Here is a 22,383-nt window from a genome sequence, read left to right as displayed (position 1 = left end):
AGTCATGGCATGTCCGCTTCTCCTGTGCAGACATCAGTCTGAGCGAAGCATTCCCAAGGCACAAATGATGCCTTTGATAACCATGTACAATAACAGGGTTGTCATGAGAACCATTCAAGTCAACAGTAACGCATGCCATTTTCAACGTGTGAAAGTGGCACCGTTGTGAAGCCCCACACCTTAAAAATGACAGACTGTCTTTTTCATGAACAGTACAGTGTTCCAGGTGCTATATGATCACCCTGTCTGCATTCAATTTTCTCCTCCCTAGTCTGAAGTGAATCTGCTGTAGACGACCTATTCAAGAGCTACTGGTACCTGCCTCCCGCTGAGGTCTGTGGAGAGACAGGTAGTTCAGTTTTGGGAGGACATTAAGGAGGTAGGGGGGGTCAGGGTGAATGTTAATAAGAGAAAAATGTATAAGCAGTGCGCCAACGTACTGTACCCCACAACCTCTGTCCTCTACAGCAAAACTCTGAAGAACTGCTGACAAAAAGACACATCGATCCACCGGCGTCAGAATCTGTCCATCTTGTTAGTCGTCTCTCTCTCTCCTCTCTCTCTCGCTCGGTATCTCTTTTTGTAAGTCTCTCGCTCCCCTTGTCTCTCTGGCACTCTCTCTTTCTGTCCTTCTCTTGGTATCTTTCTTACTCTCATGCTTTAGCCCTCCCTCCCTACCTCCTTCCTTCCTTCCATCCTTCCTTCCTTCCTTCCCTCCCTCCCTCCTCCCCTCCCTCCCTCCCTCCCTCCCTCCCTCCCTCCCTCCCTCCCTCCCTCCCTCCCTCCCTCCCTCCTTCCTTTCTTTCTTTCTTTCTTTCTTTCTTCCCTCCCTCCCTCCCTCCCTCCCTCCCTCCCTCCCTCCCTCCCTCTCTTTCTTTCTTTCTTTCTTTCTTTCTTTCTCTTCCCTCCCTCCCTCCTCCCTCCTCCCCTCCCTCCCTCCCTCCTCCTCCCTCCCTCCCTCCCCTCCCTCCCTCCCTCGTACCTCAGCCAAGTTGCTGGCAGTGTCACAACTCACACTGTCGCCTTCCCTCAACCGGCAGACATTTGGCTTGGGACCTGACCCTGTTGTGAGTCCTGCTTTGATGTGAAGTGTTAAGCAGTCGGAGCTAGCGAGCTTGTCACTACGCCCTGCGTCCGAGTCTCTGACGAGAAGGCCGCAGCTTGGACCGGCTGGGGTTCTCTCTCTTTTTCCGGCCAATTCCATGTCGACCGCGAGAGGCTGAGCCGAGCCGTATCCTGCCTGGCGACAGGTCATCTGTGATCCGGCTACACACACACGCCCAGTAATCAGATTGACACTTCCTGCTGTATCGCCTTAAGCTGAAGACACCCAGCCCTGCCTCTTCCCCTGCTTGAACCGGAGGAGGGATGAGCAGAGGCTGTCTGTGAGGGGAGATCTGTCCTGCTCCAAAGGCTGGAGTCAAGCTCAGAGGAACCCAAACAAACTGGATAAACCAGAGACGGATTAGGGCAACTTGAAATGAACCCTCCCTCCTACACACCCACACACTCAATCCATAGGCTTCCTTAATTAATTCGTTAGGCCCTGGGAGACAACGATGCTTAGGAGGGTACGGCTCAAACAATTAATAAAAGGCAAAGCCTTTGACGAGGGCTGGGAAACATGGCCCCCAGAACGTGGCACTTTTCTAACAGGCGTGTGGGCACTTGGGTAGCCTGCTGTTTGCGTGATTGTGTTTGCCAGGGGGTATGGTTGGGGAGAAGAGGGGGGGGGGGGGGGAGCTTGTACAACCTGCTGAAACTGAGTGGAGGGGAGAGCTTTTTAATCCACCCCGTGGCATCTGTTATCCACAAATCAGAGAAAAGGAGTTGGAGATCAGCTGCTCGCTATCAAATCAAACCAAAATGTATTTGTATAGCCCTTTTTAACAAGCAATGTCACAGAGGGCTCAGGTAGAAAAGGAATACATCGACCTTCGTGAGAACAAAGACACAGAGAGAGAGAGAGAGAGAGAGAGAGAGAGAGAGAGAGAGAGAGAGAGAGAGAGAGAGAGAGAGAGAGAGAGAGAGAGTGAGAGAGAGAGAGAGAGAGAGAGAGAGAGAGAGATCCATATTCGTGAACCCATCATCTGAGCGGGGATGCGCAACATCACACACACACACACACACGCGCGTTCACAAAACACACGTGTGCACACAAGCTCATACTCACACACGCGTCCACACATCCTCCCTCGCTGCGGGCTGTGACAACTTTGAAACAGTATCCGTGCAAATTCGAAGCCCACCCGAAAAAAAGCCCCTGTCTATAAATAGACCTGTCAACACGTTCTGTGGTGCCAGAGACGCCACTCAAGCAGTTCATTTCCTGCTCCCCCAGTCCCTCCTCCAGGGTCAGCCCAGCACTCTCTCTCTCCCGCATCCAGCCATCAAGCGACAGAGATGAGATTAGAGGAGCACACTCAACATGCCCTCCTACATAAATCAATAAAACACACATTCCAAGCAACATACCCACACGCGCGTAAACCAGCACATACATGCAAACCACAACACACACACATAGTACATACTAACACAATGATGTCCACAACCTCAGTGATAAGTTCTAATACAGCCCCACCTGAGAACGACCTGCCTGTATGAATGTCTCCCTAATGGACTGAAGCGACCTGAATCAGGAACAGTGATCCGTGTGAACTAAACAAAGGCGTTATGCAAAGATGCAGGCAGCCTCTCTCCTCTCTGAGCGCAGGAGATAATCCGCTCAACAAGGAGGGAAAAAGGAGAGAGAGAGAGAGAGAGAAGAGAGAGAGAAAAAAGAGAGAAAGAGAGAGAAAGAGAAAGAGTCTAACCCCTAATGCAGCCCAAACCCCTTTTTTCCCGCTTGTCATTCTTCACTTCAAAGCATACATGATGAAATCCCTGAAGGTGTTACAAGAGGCCCTTTCCTCTCAGCCCTTACCATCTCCCTCCTCGCCTAATGCTACATAAACGCGGACTGGAAACATCTCCTCTGGTTTTCCTCTCTCTTTGTAGCTTTGCTGTCGGGAAAGCTCTGGTGAGGTGCAGAAGATTGGGAGGAGAAGAGGAGGAGGAGGCGTTCAACACCAAAGGAAAAGAGGGACACAGAAAATGTGTCGCAGAGGAGAAGAGACACGTCGAGTGTTTGTGATTCGGCGAGTCTGTGAGGGAAAGACACGACAGCTCCTCCCTTCCCACCGCGGCCGGGCATCAAAAACCGACGGGCCTCCACCGCCGAGAAGGCTCCGATGAAGGTGGGAGAGACGGAGGCAAGAACCGGGCTGAGGCCGGCTCACAGAGGAGAACACACGGAGAGACGAGCGCGCTAGGGCACGGACGCCGCTCTGCACGTCTCCCCCCGTGAGCCGTGAGCCGCGCGTTGCGAGCGCGGCGCCTCGCCTCGACGCTGCGACCGCGAGACGTCATCCCCGAACGACCGGGGTGGGGGTGGGGGGGGTGGGAGGTGGTGGGAGGGATGCGTAGGAGAGGAAGTAAATGGGAGCGCACTTACGACGTTCAGATCTACACGGGAGAGGAAAATGGGATGGAGGGAGAGCTGGTCAGACCGAGTGAAGGGGAACCACAGAGGGAGAGGCCGAGGAGAGGGAGGAAGGTGTTTGGAGCAGAGCCGCAACACAGAGCTCAGGTGTGACCTGATTTCCTAGTGCCATTACTGTGGGGCTGTAGCATAGTTTATTTCAGATGCTATGCAGCTTTTTATACATGAGTAGCGAGCCCAGCTGAACATACAGCTTATTAAGGCTGGAGGCACACAGCAGTTGACAGGTTTCGATGTCCCTGAACATTGTGGGGTCTCTGAGTTGTGGAGTATTAATGAAGGCAGCTGCTGCTTAGAAGCCTTGTCCGTGAGGGGAATAATGGTGAAGTGTGTGTAATGGGTGGGTGTGTGTGTGTGTGTGTTTGTACTGTATGCATGCCTAGTGCGCGTGTGCATGCGTGTGTGTGCATTTCTGTATGTCGGTTAACCCATCCTGATCTCTTCAACACAGTTTTGTGATAAGGGTTATCTCTGAAGTCTAATGAGTTTGCCCAGAAGACCCTCTTCATCTCCCTGAGTGCAGTGCAGGAGTAGGCGAGCGCGCAGGATCTGGTTCCACTCCCTCTGGTGACCCGTGCATGGGGCTCATGCTACACTGCGTTCGAAGATGTATTTTCAGTTGGAAACGTCTCTGCTCCAGCCCCCTCGGCCAGCCACATCGCTTTTAATCAGGACTTGTTTTCTCTCTCTCTCTCCTTCCCTCTCTTTCTCCTCCCCGTCTCTCTCGCGGTTTCTTTCCCTCTCTCTTTCTGTCTCTCTCTCTGCCTCCCCCCCCCCCATCTACTCACTGTAACTCAGACTGCCAAGCAAGACCGCCAAAATGGAGGAGAGAGATGTTGGGGAGCTTGGCACGCTGAGGCCTGTGCAGCTCAGTGACGGAGAGAGAGAGAGAGAGAGAGAGAGAGAGAGAAGCTCAGTGACAGTTGCTGAGGCACTGCTGGAGAGAAAGAGAAAGAGAGAGAGAGAGAGAGAGAGAGAGAGAGAGAGAGAGAGAAGAGAGAGAAGAGAGAGAGAGAGAGAGAGAGAGAGAGAGAGAGAGAGAGAGAGAGAGAGAGAGAGATGAGAGACAGAAGGAACGAAGGAGAGAGAGTGGCTGCTGCAGATTAAGCTTCTATCACGACAGCACTGCATGAAAGACTTAGAGTCTCTCCCTCTAAGGCTGCCTACTCTTTAGGCAAAGAAAGAAACACATTCAGCTCAATTCCCTTTAACCCAGGCCTCTGTCTACTTACCTTATAGCACACAAACATGAATATTGCATGTGCACACAGACCATATTCATAGTAATAATACAGTATGTTGTTAACAGACGCTATTATCCAAAGCTATGTACAGTTCAGTGGGGAATTTGAACCTGCAACCTTGCTATCTGCAGGCAAAAGCCCTAACCACCGAGCTATCCCCACCCCCGGGAGCATGACAAGACGCGCGCATTTATCAGAAAGTCCAAATGTAGTCTCTCGTGGTAACAGGCTCCAAATGTCTGTGCAGTGGCGAGGAGCTCGGGTCTGAAGGCCAATTTCACGGTTAGCCGTGCTCATGACGGCCACGGCCGCGGAGGCCCTTCCCTGGCATACTCAGGTGTCTCATTTGTTTGTGTTCGAAAACGGCGGATACGAGCGAGCCCCTCAGAGGGTTCACTCCTGCTCCAAATCCATTAATTGCCTTGGCCGACCCTCACAGCAGGTGGAGCACACTTCAGCAGGGGGAACGACTGTGTCCTTGGAGAGACCTCCGCCCGCTAAAAAACTTGGGGTAATATTTTGGTTATGCATCTCTTTCCCTCCCCATCTTTCTCACTCTTTCTCCCTGTCTACTCTCTCTCTTGCTCTCTCTCTGTCTCTCTCTCTCTGTCTCTCTCTCTCTCCCGTGCTCTCCTCTGCAGTTATGACTTCACCCCCCCCCGACATCTCCTTCCCCTGCCCTCCATTTGCACCTCTTTCTCCTTCCCTCTCCCTCCTCACCTCTCTCTCTCCCTCTCTCCCAAGACCACATGGCATCCAGACTATCAGTTTGTGTGTGGGATCTTTATCTAATGACGGCAGCATTGATTTATGCTTGGGTGTAGCACGGCCAATAAGGTAATTGCCATGATCACTTCATAACATCCTCCCCTTGTCGCCTTGGTAATTTGGCTTCCCTATATCCGACTTCCATAGCCAGGCCCCCCTAACCGCATTATCGCTGGGAAAGTAGTCGGAAATATCATCTTCCCAGCCTGGCAAAATTGATTTGATACCTTTTTGACTGACTCCTGAAAAACCTTTTAGTCTGTCTCTCACCTGAGTTTGCCATTTGATCCATGAGAGGCCTCCTAAAGTCTTAACAGTCTTTATCGATCGCCATTCTCCAGCCAGCTTTTAGCCCAGGTGCGGGAAGGGTGTGGGCTGGGATGTTGGGGGGGGGGGGGGTTGAGGGGAGGCCGTGTCACCTTGTAAGCTCCTACGGTCCTGCATTGTTTGAGTGAGATCATACCTCGGACCTCAGTATTTTGAGCTGCTGAGGTCCCTGCTGCTGCACTCTGAACTACCTCGATGGAAGATGACAACTGTGTTAAATTACAATTTAATCGTGCTCGCTGGTTATGAAGCTTGTCATCTTTCTTGTACCTTTTCTGTCTAAATACTCATTAGGAGATTGAGCGCAAGTGTATGAGAATTTATGGGAATGGAAAACGGGAATGGGAAAACCTACAGTATGAGGAATGTACTGAGAGTACAAAAAGTGTTGGGGCTGAGCTTAAAGGAATCAGAAATCAGACACGTTTGCTCACCTCTAGAGACATGCTACCTCTCAGAAGCTGCCTTTTGGACACACCCACCAGTCAAAACTTTTTTTATGAAGATTTATCTTCATAAAAAAAACTACAAATGTTTGTGTCACAGCCATTATCAGTTAAGTGTCTACTGGATCAGATTTAGGCCTTGGTCAATTACCCAGATCAATAACTTGACAGTATCTGAACAAAATGGAGGGCAAGTTTAAACTGGCCCACAATTGGCTCTCCAGGGCCTCATCCATTGGTTGTTAATGCTCTGGGTTAGACAAATCAAGGACACTGGACTATCGCAGAACTTGGCAGTATTCTCAAATAGTAGTTGACCCACGATTGGTTTTCAATTTGCAGTGGTCTCAAGCTAATTGGACTGCAAAAAATATTGTGATAACCACTGCTGAAGTCTCTGAGCATCTCACCTTCCTTTCTGGAGTTTTGGTTGCAAACACAGGCACGCGGCAGGCAAGCAGCGGGCACCTGAATGCATCCATGGTCTTCTCTACATCTTCTGCACAGAACCAGCCTGGTGAGTTCTCTTCTCCTACAACAAAAGACAGGAGTTGGAGAAGGAGAGAACAAAAAAGGGAGGAGAGGGAGGAGAGTGGTAGAGAGAGAGAGAGCGAGAGAGAGAGGAGATGAGAGAGACGAGAGAGAGAGAGAGAGAGAGAGAGAGAGAGAGAGAGATTATATTAAGAGTTTGCAGTTTTAGGTTGTAGAGCACATGCCTGCAGTGTAAGTAACTCTTTCTGTCACAGTTGCGCACTTGGCGTCCTCAGAAATTAGATTGTGTTCAGAAATTGCTCGACTGTGACCAAAAAAAACAAGAGAAATAAATGCCTATCTCTGAACAAGAATTTGAGTCTATTCAAGGGAAATATATTTTCTCCGTCCAATTTGTGTATTATCATATCCGACCGCACAGAGCGCAAACAAACCAGTGTTTGAAAAGCAGACACACCTCGCAGGTGAGGCAGGAATAGCAGATTAGCCTCTATGTGGGGCTCGGTAATCAGCCCCAAGTCGCCGGCTAGAGGAGAGGTTAGTCAACTCGGCCTACACCAGACCCCAGTGCTGATTACGGCGATGGTAATGAGACTATATATTCAAAACAACAGCCAGGGTGAGCGAGGCGAAGCGCAGGATTTGAGTTAATAAAGGTAAAAAAGACTACATCCATCTGCCACTCTCCCACGGAGAATGCGTCTCTCAGCACTACAACAGGTGTGCTTACTCCGCTCTTGCCAATCTGCCAACATTCCATTAAGTAATTTTGTAATTGTCGATCGCGATTTACTGAAACGCAACTGTGTATGCAATCAAACAGCTTGTCTTAATTTACTCCCTGGGTCGACTGAATATATCAGAACGCAGTAAGCCACGTGCTGAAGTATCAGTAGGCCTAGCTATTTTCCAAGCGGTTATCTTGCAGTGAATTAAAAACATGAAAAAAAGGGGGGGGGGGGGGGGGGGGGGGGGGGGGGGGGGGGGGTTGGTTTGAAAAAAAGACAGGAAAGGCCAGTTCTTCTCGAGTCACTTCGGTGTTCTCGAGTAGGTATAAGGGAGATTTAAGGGCCAATTAGCCAAGTTTAGTCTCACCGACACATAGAACTGGATGTCACTTAACTAGACTTGTACAGCACGCAGACACACATACAACAGTCAATTTGCAGGAAGAGGAATCTCAAAAGGTTGCAATAGTTAAGGCCAACTTTCCATGCTGGAACAAAAGCTAGAAATGTAGCCGTTTGAACATGACTCTTATAAACTGTAATTATGGCATGTGCAGAGTAGCACGACCAATAATAACTTTGTTACCCGCATTAGTGACGCATAACGCCGTTCCCGAAGAACGGCTAATAGTCACGATTTAACTGTGCTTATCTTCAGATTGATGCTCTTTGGAAGAAATGCTTTCAAATTCAGAAGAGATGAGACTGACACATGCAAGGGCAGAAGGAGACACTTACAATAGCCCAAAGAAAAACTTGAGTATGTCATTTGGCACATTGGTACATCTAAGAATAATGTATTTCATTGTGTCTAGTTCTGCAACCTCACAGAAGTATTCGTCAACCTTGACTGTCTTTGTGACATGCACATTGAGAATTAGGCCTAGAGGCAAATCTTTTTTGATGGCAAAGATTTGTCAGGAGAATGTTATAATTTGTTCAATACAGTTTCCCTGTAAACTGAGAAGAAGGGTGCAAAGGCACACAAAGACCAAAATCCACTCAAGGAATAAAAAAACATTCAAAGTTTACCAGACACGCACATAGTGGTCTCTAAACCAACAATTCCTCCGAGCGAGCTCATCCATGAACAAGCAGTTTGGCTGTGAACGTTGTAGAAAATGGTTGATCATCCCATTAAAAAGAAACACAAAGAACAGCAACTTTGTATCCAACAACCATAACAGGATTAAAAGAGAGTAATGTGATCTGCCAGACTGTTTGTACCGAACAAACCACATCACCTTCTGACACAGGTAGGGTTAGGAGTACGCCGATGTACATCTTTCTTATTCATTAGTTTAGCATCTGAAACACAAACACATCCTGAACTCAAGCTCTCGAAGTGTTCTTTAAAACAGACCCTATCCCCTGCATGTCGCTCCCAAACCTATTCTTCCTCAGAGTCAGGTGGAACATTAACGGCTGAGACATCGCTTGTTTTCTCTCAGAAGGCAGACGGGTCTTCATAGCTGCAGCTGGATCCTCAATTATATATCTTTGGGGCTGGCCTTTGCGCTGAATGCCTCAGCGCCAGCCCTGTGAGGCCCGTAAAGACTTATTAAAAAGCTGTAATTGAGGCGGATTGCCAGTAACTGGTCCACCAGGGTCATCAGGTCCACTGCTTTCCTATTCACCTGAGCGCTCAGCGACTTTCTATGGCTAATTATTCAATTAGCATTGATAGCAGTGTGGTGAGCTGGGTTTTCTGGTGATTGTGGGGTCAGAAAAGCAGTACTCCTGGAGGTGGGCAGGGCGAGTTGTTATTAAATACCTGAGCAAGCCTCAACCCGAGTGAACGCAAGACGAAGAGGAATGAAGAAGTGGGTGGAAGAGGTAGATGAGGAAAGGAAGGAAAGAAAGAAGAATCAAGAGGAGAAGAGAAGGCTGGTGAGGGGGGACGGGAGAAGGAGGATGAGAAGGAAAAGGAAGAAGACCAGAAGGGAGAGGAGGAAGAAATTGAAAAGGTGGGGGAAAAGAACACGGATGTGGAGGAGGAGAAGGAGGGAGAGTAGAGGACGAAGAGGGGAGAGGAGAGAAGGAAGGAGAGGATGAGAAAGCAAAGGTCAAGAAAGTGGAGATACGATACGATGATGAAGAGGAGGAGAGAAAAGAGGAGGAGGTATATGTAATCAGGGAGGAGAGTGGTGTAGTGCTAGTCTGAGAGAACACAGTAGGCTTCACCCTAAGCCCAACACTGTGTTAACGATGACGGATAATTGGGCTTTCCAGAGCCACAAACAGAGGGGGAAAAAACTCAAATTTGAACAATAATGAGAAACAGGCAGGCCAGTCACCTTCCAACACTCACCATGTGTGCACATTTGCAAACACACACGCATATTTAAATACATTGAATTCACCAAATATATACATATACTAGGATCAGATTCATGTTGGAATTATGAAATGAATAAATTAATATTGTCTCCACACTTCCGAGCTGCCTCTGATAGATCAGACTCAAACACATGCGCACGCACACGTACCCACACACGCAATTGGGCCAAGTTACTAATGAAGCACAGTTAATGCATCCATTAGCATAAGACCCCCTCACCCTTGCACATACAGGGAAGCTATCAAGTGTTTCACAGCCAAGAGCTCCCTCCATCCCACTCTCCCTTTCAATCACTCTCTGTCTCTCACTTTCCACCTCTCTCACACACATTCTCTTTCTGTGTCTGTGTCACACACTCTTTCTGCCTTCCTGTGTCTCGCACTCTCTACTACATTCGGATAGAAACCCTGACATTACCTGGAAGGTTGATCAGCGCCAAATAATCCTTGTTAAAAACCCATTAGCTTAGCTCAACTCACGGTCCACGATATAACAAAACACAGGGTTAGGGTTAGGGTTAGGGTTAGAGATGTTTCAGAACGATGTACTATTTTCAAAATCTATGAAATCATCTCCAACCTTGGCAGTGTAGAAGGCTCATTATTACAGGGGCTTCTGCTACACCATGGGCAGTAACACTCAACATCATTCTTCCCACTGCCATCAAGTGAAGACAAGGTGTTTATGAGGACTGACATCTTCTTCTCTGACAGACATAGTTTATGGAGGGTCACTTCCAGTCCAGAGTTTTTACTTAAAAAGTGAATTTCATATTCAGGAGTTAATTTCCCCTTCCAGCGTTTATACCCTCAACCGTCCATCCCGTCGATTCTGTAGCCTGTATTTGAAAAGTTTCATTCATTTATGCGTTTATCCAAAGCGATGTACAAAAAGTACAACAGAAGGATCAGGGATCAGAGGTGCCTAGTTCTAACAGTATTTCGATGTTCATCTTTTACCAGGTGGAAGGCTATGACAGTGATATGCTTTGTAATCAGTGAATGACAATACAGTGTCACAAATCAGATGACAAGAAGTGGATGGAAACAGTTAAGGATGGGAGCCGGAACATTCTGCTGCTTTGATATTCAAATCAGCCTGATGAAGATTAATTTGCAATGACTATCAGACCTCCGACACAAAGGGCAAAGTTATATACTCATTACACACACCCAGCGCAATTGATATTTTCTCTGGATCAATGCTTGAGTGGAATTTGCTAATTAAATTTGTGATAATGTTTACTCCTCACAAACATTTCCCGCATTTGAGCGCAGTGAGATGTGAAGATAATCTTCCCTTTTCTGACAGATGAATTGCAGAAGCTCCAAGAAAATCGCCCTCTCCTTGAGAATACGCCGTCCGCCACCTGTCCCTTCTTCCTAATGAAAAACATGGTCATCACCCCAGACCTGTTCGGGTGTTTTACTCCAACACAGTGGCGGTGTCACTGCAGCACGTGGCGGCTGCTCATGCTGCAGGAGCAAGGTGGGTTCTGTGATTGCGGTTGCCATAACAACTGTAGGAGAAGACAAAACGAACGTTCCGACGAGGGGGGGGGACGGGTCATATGTTGCTTGGAGATTCCACCGACAACTTCACTGTACTCTACTGTATTCTACTCTACGACTATGTTCTACTCCAGACTGACAAGACAGACAAATAGATAGAATATTGACAGATTGATTTTTCTCCTTAGTACACTGCTACTAACCACCACCGCCGCCACGACCACACACAGCTCCAGTTAGGACTATCTGGGGGACCACACTGGATTAAAAGGGGGTGCAGGGGACTGTGCCTGCTCTGGTACTCCTACTTCTGGGGAGTGGAGTCTATTGATTCTCCTAGTGGAGAGGGCAGAGTCTGAGCCACTTAGAGGTAGCAGCGAAACCCTGGGCAACAGCCCCCTGCATCCCTCCGCTCCCTGCGGAGCGGCTGATTGCTTGTCTCAATCATCCTTTCTTTGCTCACCTCCCTTTTTTTTGTTGCCCCTTCTTTCTCTTGCTCTCTTTCTCCCTCTCTTCTCCCAGCTCTCTATCCCTCCATCTCCTTCCCTCACGTCTCACTGTCTCTCCATCTCTCTCTCTCACTCTCTTTATTTCTCTCTCTGCCTGACCCCCCATCAATTCCCCCCCCCCCCCCAGACTCCAATCTCTCACCTCTGGTCTCCGTTGTGGGTCGTCCAATCAGCAGCCTTAGCCCAGGCTGACAGAAACCTCCATCCCAGACGATGGAAAACCAATTAATTTGCAGCAGAATCAACCCATTAATTAGGTGATTCTTCTAGCTATGATATGGAGAGCCCTTCAGAAGCAGTGGGGGCTGATGGAGGGCAGACAAGATGCAGTGACACATTCTAATGCAGCCAGTCTTCTTAATGGATCCCAGAGCTGTCTCAGCTGAACTGTGGGACGTGTCTCTGTATGTGTCTCTCTTCCTCTCTCCCTCTTTGTGTCTCTCTCCCTCTCTGTCTCTATCTGTCTGTCTCTCCCTGTCTCTTTGTCTCTCGCTCTCTCTCTGCCTCTCGTTTCCAAGGGCTCATAGCAACGCCACGTGGTAACAAAGTGAAAAATTGTGTTTATTTAAGGCATCGCTTCTCCAGCGCCGCCAACATCCTCTGTATTCTATCATGTAAAACCTCTCTGCCATCTAACACCTCCATAGCATAGCAACTTTCTTCTCCAAGTCTGGCACAGTTTCCAGGAAGTGCGTTCGTATCCAATACCAAGTGCCAGTGTAGGGAGCCACGAGATTCACAAGCCAGGCTAACACTGGAGGCATCCTCTTACAACACCTGAAGTGTTGGTAATCAAATAGAAAGAGTGCTGTGGAATCACAGTGAGCTGAAGCACACAGTGGAGAGTGCAGCATTGGTCTGGTCCAGTGTTTCTCTATATTCAGAAGGGTGAGAGCGGAGGACTTCACCTGAGGGATAGCATGGTATCTGGGCAGAAGGACAAACCTCGTTACAAGGAGGAGAAGCTAAGAACTGAGGTTTGCGATGTAACGTTGCATTCACTCAGCGGATGCGTTCGTCCAATGAGACATATGGGGTGTCGGGGGGGGAGATTTGAACCAGGGACCTCTTGATCAGCAGGTAAATGCTGAAGCCTGAGCTACACCTATTTCCCCTCTCGTGTGATGTTGAATCTCTCCCTGCAATCCAGCACCAGCACATTTGAAGGCACTGGTTGTTCCGGGGGGGGTGGGGGTTTTAGGAGAGCGCTGTCCTCCTCCGCAACCAACAGGTTTGGACTCAGTGGCCCTGAACTGCTGAGTTGGTGTTTGGCGTCCCCAGAGAGCCATGGTGCTGGCCCTGTAGCGGGTCGGCATGGTGGCAGAGTCCCACTGACAGCCGGCCATCCGTGAAATTGCATCAACAACTCCCTTATGGTAATTACATTTGGTTAAATGGGAAGGCAAAGTGTGGGTGTAATGCAATTAACATGTAATTGACATCCTGAACGGGATGGTGTTGGGGGCTGTTGTGGGCGCAGCCGGGGAATCAACGCTGGCATGTCTCATTGTCTTTGACCTCGGTCTCAGTGTGTCGCATGGAGGTTTTCATCTTTCTGTTGCTAGTGTGAACGGTCAGGAAACCAATCAAAAAAACCGACCAAAATGCAGATAGGCAGACAGGCAGGTAGACAGACAGATGGGCAGAGAGACAGGCAGGCAGGCAGGATAGAGAGAGAGGGAACGACCAGACAGACAGACAGAAATTAAGACAGACAGACTGATAAACAGACACATAACATACTACAGAAACACAAGTGAGCTGTTGCTGGTCAGGTTCCCTCAAAAACGCCTCTGGAGATATGCTGTCACTCTGCCTCACTGGTGCATTCTGGGATGCGGGCCCACTGATACCAGAGTGACAGCACAGTTTTTTGCTCCTCATCCTTGTGAAAACAAAAAGTCCAATAACCTGTTTTTGTTTATTAGCCAGAGCTTGGCTTGTTGTTGTTGTGGCTGTTATTGTTGTTACTGTTGGGAGAGCAGCTTATTTTTCCCAAACATCCATGGGTAATATCTAAATAGTGCTTGGCAACCACTGAAGACAAGTGTGAGGCTGCGAGCCAAACAAACCCTACCTCATTTTTGACAACACTGTGTACCCGGCCCTTTTTCTCTACAAGGTGCAATGAGACTAACCCTGCGTTGAACCCAGATCTCCTGTAGTTCAGTTCATTCATAATCTATTAGGCCAAGAGGACACTGTAACAGCAGAACATTAGGCTGGCAAGATGCACAGCTACTTCTCTGTACACAAGTGAATTCCCAGACCACCTCTAACATACACAGTACAGTACAGTATGCAAATGTATATGTTGGTAATAATGTGTTGGTGCTCCATTGTCCCGCTGTGCACTGCACTCATGTGAAATATATTCTTCCTGTGGGCCTCAAACCCTAAACTACAGCTGTGGCTGGTGGAGGGAGAAGGAGGAGGCCAGCTTCAGAGAATATGTTCCCCTATACCTGCCTGGTGGCTCTGATACCTCTTTGATACACACACACACAAACACACAGGTTTCTCCAGGAGAGCTCTCAGATGTGTTCCCTCTGGTTGGTGTATTCAGGGCACACCCACACCCTGTCTCACAAGAGGTGGAACGCCGCGGAGAGAACATCCATTCAGCTGCTGCTCTCTTCAGTGCAGAGAGAACGGGGAAGGAAGCTTGTAGCTGGGACGCCCACACAGACAGAACTAGACTGGAGTCCCAGCCCAGAGTGCTCTGCCCGGGCACATGGGCCCCAAAACAATAGGATGCTTCGGGGAAAGTCTGGCCGCTCATCTGTAAAAATCGGTCATTTCACTTCCAGGTTTGTTTGACCCGGTTCCGTCCCTTTGAAAGCCCCAACAGATCTGTGTACAGGAGCGCACGCAGCAGAGCCCTCTGGGAATACAGCTTGCCTAAACACTGGGCAGAAAGCTAAACTAGCTGGCGGGGGGGAAGAGTAGCACTCAGACACACACACAGGCAGTGTGGAGGGTGAGTGATATGGAGGAGAGCTCGGGGGGGTCTAATGGCACGGGCGGGGGGGGGGGGGGGGATATAACAGAGGAGGGTTAGTGGAGGGGGAGGAGAGTACAGTAGAGTAATGTAGAGAAGAGAAGGAGAAGAGGGTGGAGTGGGAGAGGAGAGGAGGGGAGTGGGGGGGAGGGGAGAGGAGAGGAGAGGAGAGGAGAGGAGAGGAGGGGAGGGGAGGGGAGGGGAGGGGAGGGGAGGGGAGTGGAGAGGAGAGGAGGGGAGAGGAGTGGGGGGCAGGGGAGAGGAGAGGAGGGGGAGGGGAGGGGATGTTGCAAGGTGCTGCTGGTGCATCACTGTTATCAGTCGTTCACGTGTAACACACATGTCTGAATGGGTCAACCCATGTTCAACACCCCATGTCAATGACCTGAACCAAGATCATGTCCGACACTGCTTGGGTTGTAAATGTGACGGCACATGCTACATGTTTAAAACATTAAAGTCTCATGTACAAGTCCACCTTCACGAAAGTGTGATGTGTTTTGTCTGAGCTGGAGGGGTACTCACGTTGTGCGACCTTGGCCAGGTGAAGGCGGTTGACCCAGGAGATCTTACTGAGGGGACTGGGTGTGTTGAAGACCACCATGAAACAGACTGGCCGTCCAGACCTGAACACACACACACAACACACGCACACAATGTGCGTGCGCACACACAGGCACACACAGAAAAAGGATTATGACTTAAGCTCCACCGGTGCCTTTCAATATCACTGTACTAATGTGATTATCATGTCTTACTACATGACGCATTGTTTTGTACATAAGAGAGGATTTCCAGGGGTAAGAACAGCCTGTATTCAGATTGGATCCAGGTTTTACAAGCCTGGATGTTAAATCTCTGTTAATTTTCTGATATATATATATATATATGTTACTGCATATCTCAGTTTCATCTCACAGCTCTGTTATAACTTTGTCACATCTCAGTTATATCTATGACATATCTCTTCTATAGCTGTGTTATATCTCAGTTATATAGGTGCCATATCAACTGCATCTCTGTTGTATATCTGTTACATGTAGGATATAACTGTTATATCTGATATATCTGTTATGTCTGATGCATCTCTGTTTGATCTCTGTTATGTCTGATGCATCTCTGTTTGATCTCTTATGTCTGAGCTTCAGAACATGTAGGGGGACACAGGAGCAGTAAACCTTGGAGAGCAGCGTTACTGTGGTGAATGGTAACTGTGACAAGGTACAGTAGCCTTAACCCTTAACACTGTCTCGCTCTCTTTTACACAAATGCTCCCATCCTTTCCCTGCCCTTCCCACCCCTTGCTCTTTCTTCCCATATCTATAGGTCTCTGCTTTCTTCTCAGCTGGTCCACCTCCTCCTCCTCCCCCTGTCTTTTTCTTCCGCGGCAGCCCTGAAAGGGCTTGGCTCCCTCTGTTATCGCCTCTCCCTCCCCTCCATCCTCCCCAGCTTCGCTCCATGCTCTGTCTAATCACCTGGCTCACGCATGGCTCCATCAGAACCTCTTTATATCTGCACACTTACATACCACCAACACACACAATCTGGGAGGAGAGGATGAAATAAATGAATGAATGATGTATTCAAATGAAGCCCTAGGAGTACTGACACTGTGAAGTCATGACAACTTGCAGAGATGAGCGCATGAGAGTGAGTAATATTCGCTCAGAAACACACGCACGCACGCACACACACACACACACACACACACACACACACACACACATACACACACAGCTGAGGACGCTTCCACTTCAATGCAACCCAGTCTTCTTTCTCCTGTCTCTAAGCGGCTCTAACCTCCTCCTTTACTGGCAACCTTGCACATTTGTGTTGTCCGCTGTTGTGCATCACTTCCTGTAGAGGCCCTGTTACCTCAGCTCTGTGGTGTAGAGGTGAGTTCGAAACAACCGGACTGAATGCGTCAAGAAAGGAGCTTTGAGTCATCCACTCGCCGCAAAGCAGGTTTCCGGTCTACTCTGAGGCTATTAAGTGAGCTCATTATACACACACACACACCGTACAAACCCACACATGTGGGCACGCACACACAAGCATGCTCACACAGTACCAACCCACACATGCGGGCACACACACACCAGCACACACACACAGAGCACACACCCACGTATGCACATACACACACCCACGTATGCACATACACACACCCACGTATGCACATACACACACCCACCACTCACACACACAGACACAAGAGAGAAGACATTCACATCCAAATTGGACATCATTAGATGGTAATGGAGTGGAGAATGGTGTGCAGTAAGGGACTGTGCCTCAGTTATCGCTGCATGCTCTCCGCTCCACATTTCATTCGACTCAGGCACAGAGAGGAGGGAAGGAAAGACAGTTCGACTAAGGTGAAGGGAAGAAGATGAAAAGAAGGAGGACATTGAAAAAACACAAAAGGGGAAGAAAAGGGAGATGGAAAGAGAGAGAGCTCTGTGAGGGACAGAATCATTTTAGTCAGATCTTGAATTTCACACAAAGGTGTAATTTGGACGTTTCACGACTTAAATACAGCACCCACAATTTTGCTGCGTCGGTGGAGAGGTGGGGACACAGAGAGGGACATGAGGAACTGACTGCTCTCTTGGCAGGTTCATCACCCACAACACTTCTGATGGCGCCACCAGGGCCCACGGGGCCCATGGGTGACGGACAGACACTGTCCAGGATAAACCTGGCTGGACAGGACAGGAGAGGACATGATAGGGCAGGGCAGGGCAGGGAGACCCCAGAATATGAGAGGACAAGAGAGGACAAGATAAGACAGGAGGGAAGGAGAGCAATGTCATGCACGAGGACAGGACAGAAGCTGTCTGGAGAGTGGAGAAAAAGCCTGACATACACCTGGCTAACACACAGACACTGAGAGAGGCTGAATGCACCAATACAGCAGAGGAGTACCGCAGAGGTCACACACATCCATGAGAGGGTCAGACACACCACCCAGCATCCAGACACTGGGAGAGGTCACACACACTTATCTATACTACAAACACTGAGGTGATCACACACGCACACACATGCACAGACATACACAGAGACACATACAAGCCTGCATACTCCAGACACCGGGAGAGGTCACACATATATACACATCCACACACTCACCCACATACAAACCAGCACTCCAGCCACAGGTCAGAGGTCGTAGACACACTCCAGCAAGTGAATGTCCGTACCTGGAGGTCGTGCGAGGCAAAGCTAACCTACAGTTTCTCTTCCACACAGGGTCAGAGTTCATCTATTTACAAAGCAGCGGTTCAAATAAACAAAAATAAAAGTAGGGCAGCCATGAACATTAGGGCATGTTGTGTTCTTTCCTGAGTGTGTCTGTGTGGATTAGTGGAGGCCCAAGGGAATAGTGGTGAAGGTGAGGGTTGCTGGTTAGTGAAAGGCGATAGTGGTGAAGGTGAGGGTAGCTGGTTAGTGAAAGGGGATAGTGGTGAGGGTGGAGGGTAGCTAGTTAGTGAAAGGGGATAGTGGTGAAGGTGAGGGTAGCTGGTTAGTGAAAGGGGATAGTGGTGAAGGTGAGGGTAGCTGGTTAGTGAAAGGGGATAGTGGTGAAGGTGAGGGTAGCTGGTTAGTGAAAGGGGATAGTGGTGAAGGTGAGGGTAGCTGGTTAGTGAAAGGGGATAGTGGTGAAGGTGAGGGTAGCTGGTTAGTGAAAGGGGATAGTGGTGAAGGTGAGGGTAGCTGGTTAGTGAAAGGGGATAGTGGTGAAGGTGAGGGTAGCTGGTTAGTGAAAGGGGATAGTGGTGAAGGTGAGGGTAGCTGGTTAGTGAAAGGGGATAGTGGTGAAGGTGAGGGTAGCTGGTTAGTGAAAGGGGATAGTGGTGAAGGTGAGGGTAGCTGGTTAGTGAAAGGGGATAGTGGTGAAGGTGAGGGTAGCTGGTTAGTGAAAGGGGATAGTGGTGAAGGTGAGGGTAGCTGGTTAGTGAAAGGGGATAGTGGTGAAGGTGAGGGTAGCTGGTTAGTGAAAGGGGATAGTGGTGAAGGTGAGGGTAAAGCTGGTTAGTGAAAGGGGATAGTGGTGAAGGTGAGGGTAGCTGGTTAGTGAAAGGGGATAGTTGTGAGGCACAGGCACGTAGGCTGCAGTGTTAAAAATCCTCCCCACATTCTCAGTGTAGTCGGGGCGTGTGTGAGGCTTGGTCCGTCAGTATAGGAGTGTGCCTTCTCTGTGTGTGTGTTTAAACATTTGTATGTGTGAGTTTGTGCGTGTGTTTGCATGTCTGTGTGTCTGCTGCTGAATGAAGAAGTACTCCTGGACTGGGGTTGAGGAGGCCATGCTGTGCACCCACTCTCATGCCTACAGAGCTCAGAGATGGCTGTGTGTGTGTGTGTGTGTGTGTGTGTGTGAGTGTGTGTGTGTGTGTGCGTGTGACTGAAATAGGAAATCAAAGGCAGGGAGGGATAAAGACAACGGAAAATGATAAAGAGAAAGAGAGAGAGAGAGAGAGAGAGAGAGAGAGAGAGAGAGAGGTTGAGATAATAAGCATGCCTGTGAGCCAATCTGCTCGTTTTACACTGCTGCAATCTGCCACCAGTGCACCCTGGGTAGAGTCAGAAGGCTTGGGGTGCCTGCTGTGCCACCTGTCACCTCCCCCAACCCCCCCAGCCCTGCGGTGCAGTGGCACTGCCAGTCCAGCCACCCGCCACCACCCAGGCCTGCCCTCAACAGGCTTGCTATCAAAGGATTTTCTCTCCACCTCTCTCTCTCTCTCTTTCTCTCCCCCCTAGCTTACTATCTCCATCTCCCTTGCATTATCTCTCCCTCTCCTTCGCTTTCTTTATTCCTCTCTCTCTCATTTCTCTCTCTCTGTCTCTCTAAATTCATCTCCCTCCCTCCCTTCTCTCTCTCTGTCGTTTTCTCTATATCCCTCTCCATCAATTTCCACTTTCTCGCTCGCTCGCTCGCTCCCTCCCTCACATCTACATCCATCCATTCTCGCCAAGGAACACCCTCCTACCCATCTACAAACACACACACTGACACACACACACACACATTCTGTTCGACGTTACTGCTGATGACACCATCATGGAGAGATCCTCATCAGAGAGATGTCTTCTGAGCACAGAGACATCTGGCTCTGTGGAACATCTGAGCAAGCAGATTGGCCCTGAGGCCCCTTGTGGTGGCAAAGAGGGGCCTCTCTTTCTCTCACTCTGTCTCTCTCTCTCTGCTAGTCTCGGCCTCTCTCTCTCTCTCTCTCTCTCTCTCTCTCTCTCTCTCTCTCTCTGCTATTCTCGGCATCTCTCTCTCTCTCTCTCTCTCTCTGCTATTCTCGGCATCTCTCTCTCTCTCTCTCTCTCTCTCCCTCTCTCTGTCAGTCTCTCACTGTCTCGCTCTCTTTTACACAAATGCTCCCATCCTTTCCCTGCCCTTCCCACCCTTGCTCTTTCTTCCCATATCTATAGGTCTCTGCTTTCTTCTCAGCTGGTCCACCTCCTCCTCCTCCCCCTGTCTTTTTCATCCGCGGCAGCCCTGAAAGGGCTTGGCTCCCTCTGTTATCGCCTCTCCCTCCCCTCCATCCTCCCCAGCTTCGCTCCATGCTCTGTCTAATCACCTGGCTCACGCATGGCTCCATCAGAACCTCTTTATATCTGCACACTTACATACCACCAAGTGACCTTTCAGTCAAACACCAGCCTTCCCTAAGGAGAAAAGGGAGCCCAAAAGCAGCCATTTAAGTGACCATTCTTTCACCAGAGCGGTTACACATTAAACCTCCAGCATGAAATAGCGTGTTCTGGAATAACAGGGCATAATGCTCTCGATTATTCTGTCAGAGCTCTTGAGGTTAATGTGGACCTGTGATTGGCCGGGAAAAACTTTTTCAGATCTGGCAGCCTATTGGCAGAGCCCCAGGACACGTTAGGGTAGGGTGAGTGAAGAAACTTCATCATCGTAGTGCGGGGAGAGCGGGGACAGCGGGGAGAGAGAACGCACCTTGTCAGCTATTATGTTTTAGTGCAGTGTGACAGAGAGAGAGATAGAGAGGGAAAGAGACAGAAAGAGACAGAAAGAGAGGGATAGAAAGGGAAAGAGAGAGAAAGGGAGGGACGGAGAGAGAGAGAGAGAGAGAGGGACAGAGAGAGAGAGAGAGAGAGAGAGAGAGAGAGAGAGAGAGAGAGAGAGAGAGAGAGAGAGGGGGAACAGAGAGAGAGAGGGACAGAGAGAGAGAGAGAGAGGGACAGAGGGACAGAGAGAGAGAGAGAGAGGGACAGAGGGACAGAGAGCGAGAGGGACAGAGAGAGAGAGAGAGGGACATAGAGAGAGAGGGACAGAGAGAGAGAGAGGGACAGAGAGAGAGAGAGGGACAGAGAGAGAGAGAGAGGGACAGAGAGCAACACAGACCGATAGCCCCTCCCCGTTATAGATGGTGTTATTTCACCAGCCGTGGCTGACATGACAAATGCCTCTCATCTACTCAGCCTCAGAGCTTTTCAGATCAGAGAATAACACTAGAGTAGAGCTGAGTGGAAGGGTTGTTTTGTCAAACTGTACGGTGTGGGTATTTAGTGGTATAGTACACAAATGGAATAACTTTCCTAGTCAAGTACACAGACAACTAATAGCTAAAACATATATTCCAGGTTTATTCATTATTCATTTTGATTGTGTCAAATGTCCATGTAACTGAACAAACTTGGTTTCATTTGATTTTTTATTGGTTACATCTTGATTAAAAATACATACATCCTATATAAATTTTATTGTGTGCATAGGTAGCCTTGCACAGCACAGTAGTATAGTCTACAGAAGGAGTACTTGTGAATTCACAAGTATAGTCTCAGGGGAGTCCCACCAGCAGAAGAGTGTATTTGATATGTGGAGCTCGTATAGTCCTTTTATAGTTCTTACTGTACAGCACTGCTGCATGCCGTAGGTAGCTGTCTGTTCTGAGTAGCATGTGTATATAGGAAGACCCAGGACATCCACACACACACACGCGCACACACACACACAGTAGAACTCACTTGCCAGGCCTCCCAGGACCTGCATGTGTACATAGTAATATGGTAGGAATACCAAGGGTGTCCACACACACACACACACACACACACACACACACACACACACACACAGTAGGACTCACTTGTCAGGCTTCCCAGGCACCTGGAGGCGTAGGCGGCATTTGTTGGCACTCTGGATCTGCTCCTCTTTCATCCGGATCATTCTCTGCAGGGCCAGACACCAGTCCTGGGCTACGGTGGTGTTCAGGTTCTAACACACACACACACACACAAGGAAATACACACACACAGGAACACATTCAGGAATACACATACAGAGAAACACACACACACACACACACACAGATAAAGTGAGAATTAAAGATGCTGACAGCCATGAGTGCATGCTATTAACAAAGTCAGCAACAGGGAATAGCAGAACCACAACTATTCTGTGACATTCTTCCATGCAAATAACAGCAGACTTG

At 49.0% G+C, this 22,383-nt stretch overlaps 1 protein-coding gene across 1 annotated transcript in view; it reads right to left on the bottom strand.

Moving 5' to 3' along the window:
• arhgef10la (Rho guanine nucleotide exchange factor (GEF) 10-like a) overlaps positions 1-22,383 on the bottom strand; it is a 72,525-nt gene that overhangs the window by 27,807 nt on the left and 22,335 nt on the right. Inside the window, exons 11-13 of the mRNA XM_067245964.1 lie at positions 22,039-22,166; positions 15,437-15,537; positions 6,740-6,861 (exon numbers count right to left, since the gene is read on the bottom strand). Of these exons, the coding sequence (XP_067102065.1) occupies positions 6,740-6,861; positions 15,437-15,537; positions 22,039-22,166 (351 nt within the window). The remainder of the gene's footprint in view (positions 1-6,739; positions 6,862-15,436; positions 15,538-22,038; positions 22,167-22,383) is intronic.

This window comes from Osmerus mordax, chromosome 1 (genome assembly GCF_038355195.1).
Source record: "Osmerus mordax isolate fOsmMor3 chromosome 1, fOsmMor3.pri, whole genome shotgun sequence".
Taxonomy (NCBI): Eukaryota; Metazoa; Chordata; class Actinopteri; order Osmeriformes; family Osmeridae; genus Osmerus; species Osmerus mordax.
The sequence above is the reverse complement of the archived record's forward strand: the minus strand, read 5'-3'. Positions and strand labels throughout refer to the sequence as shown.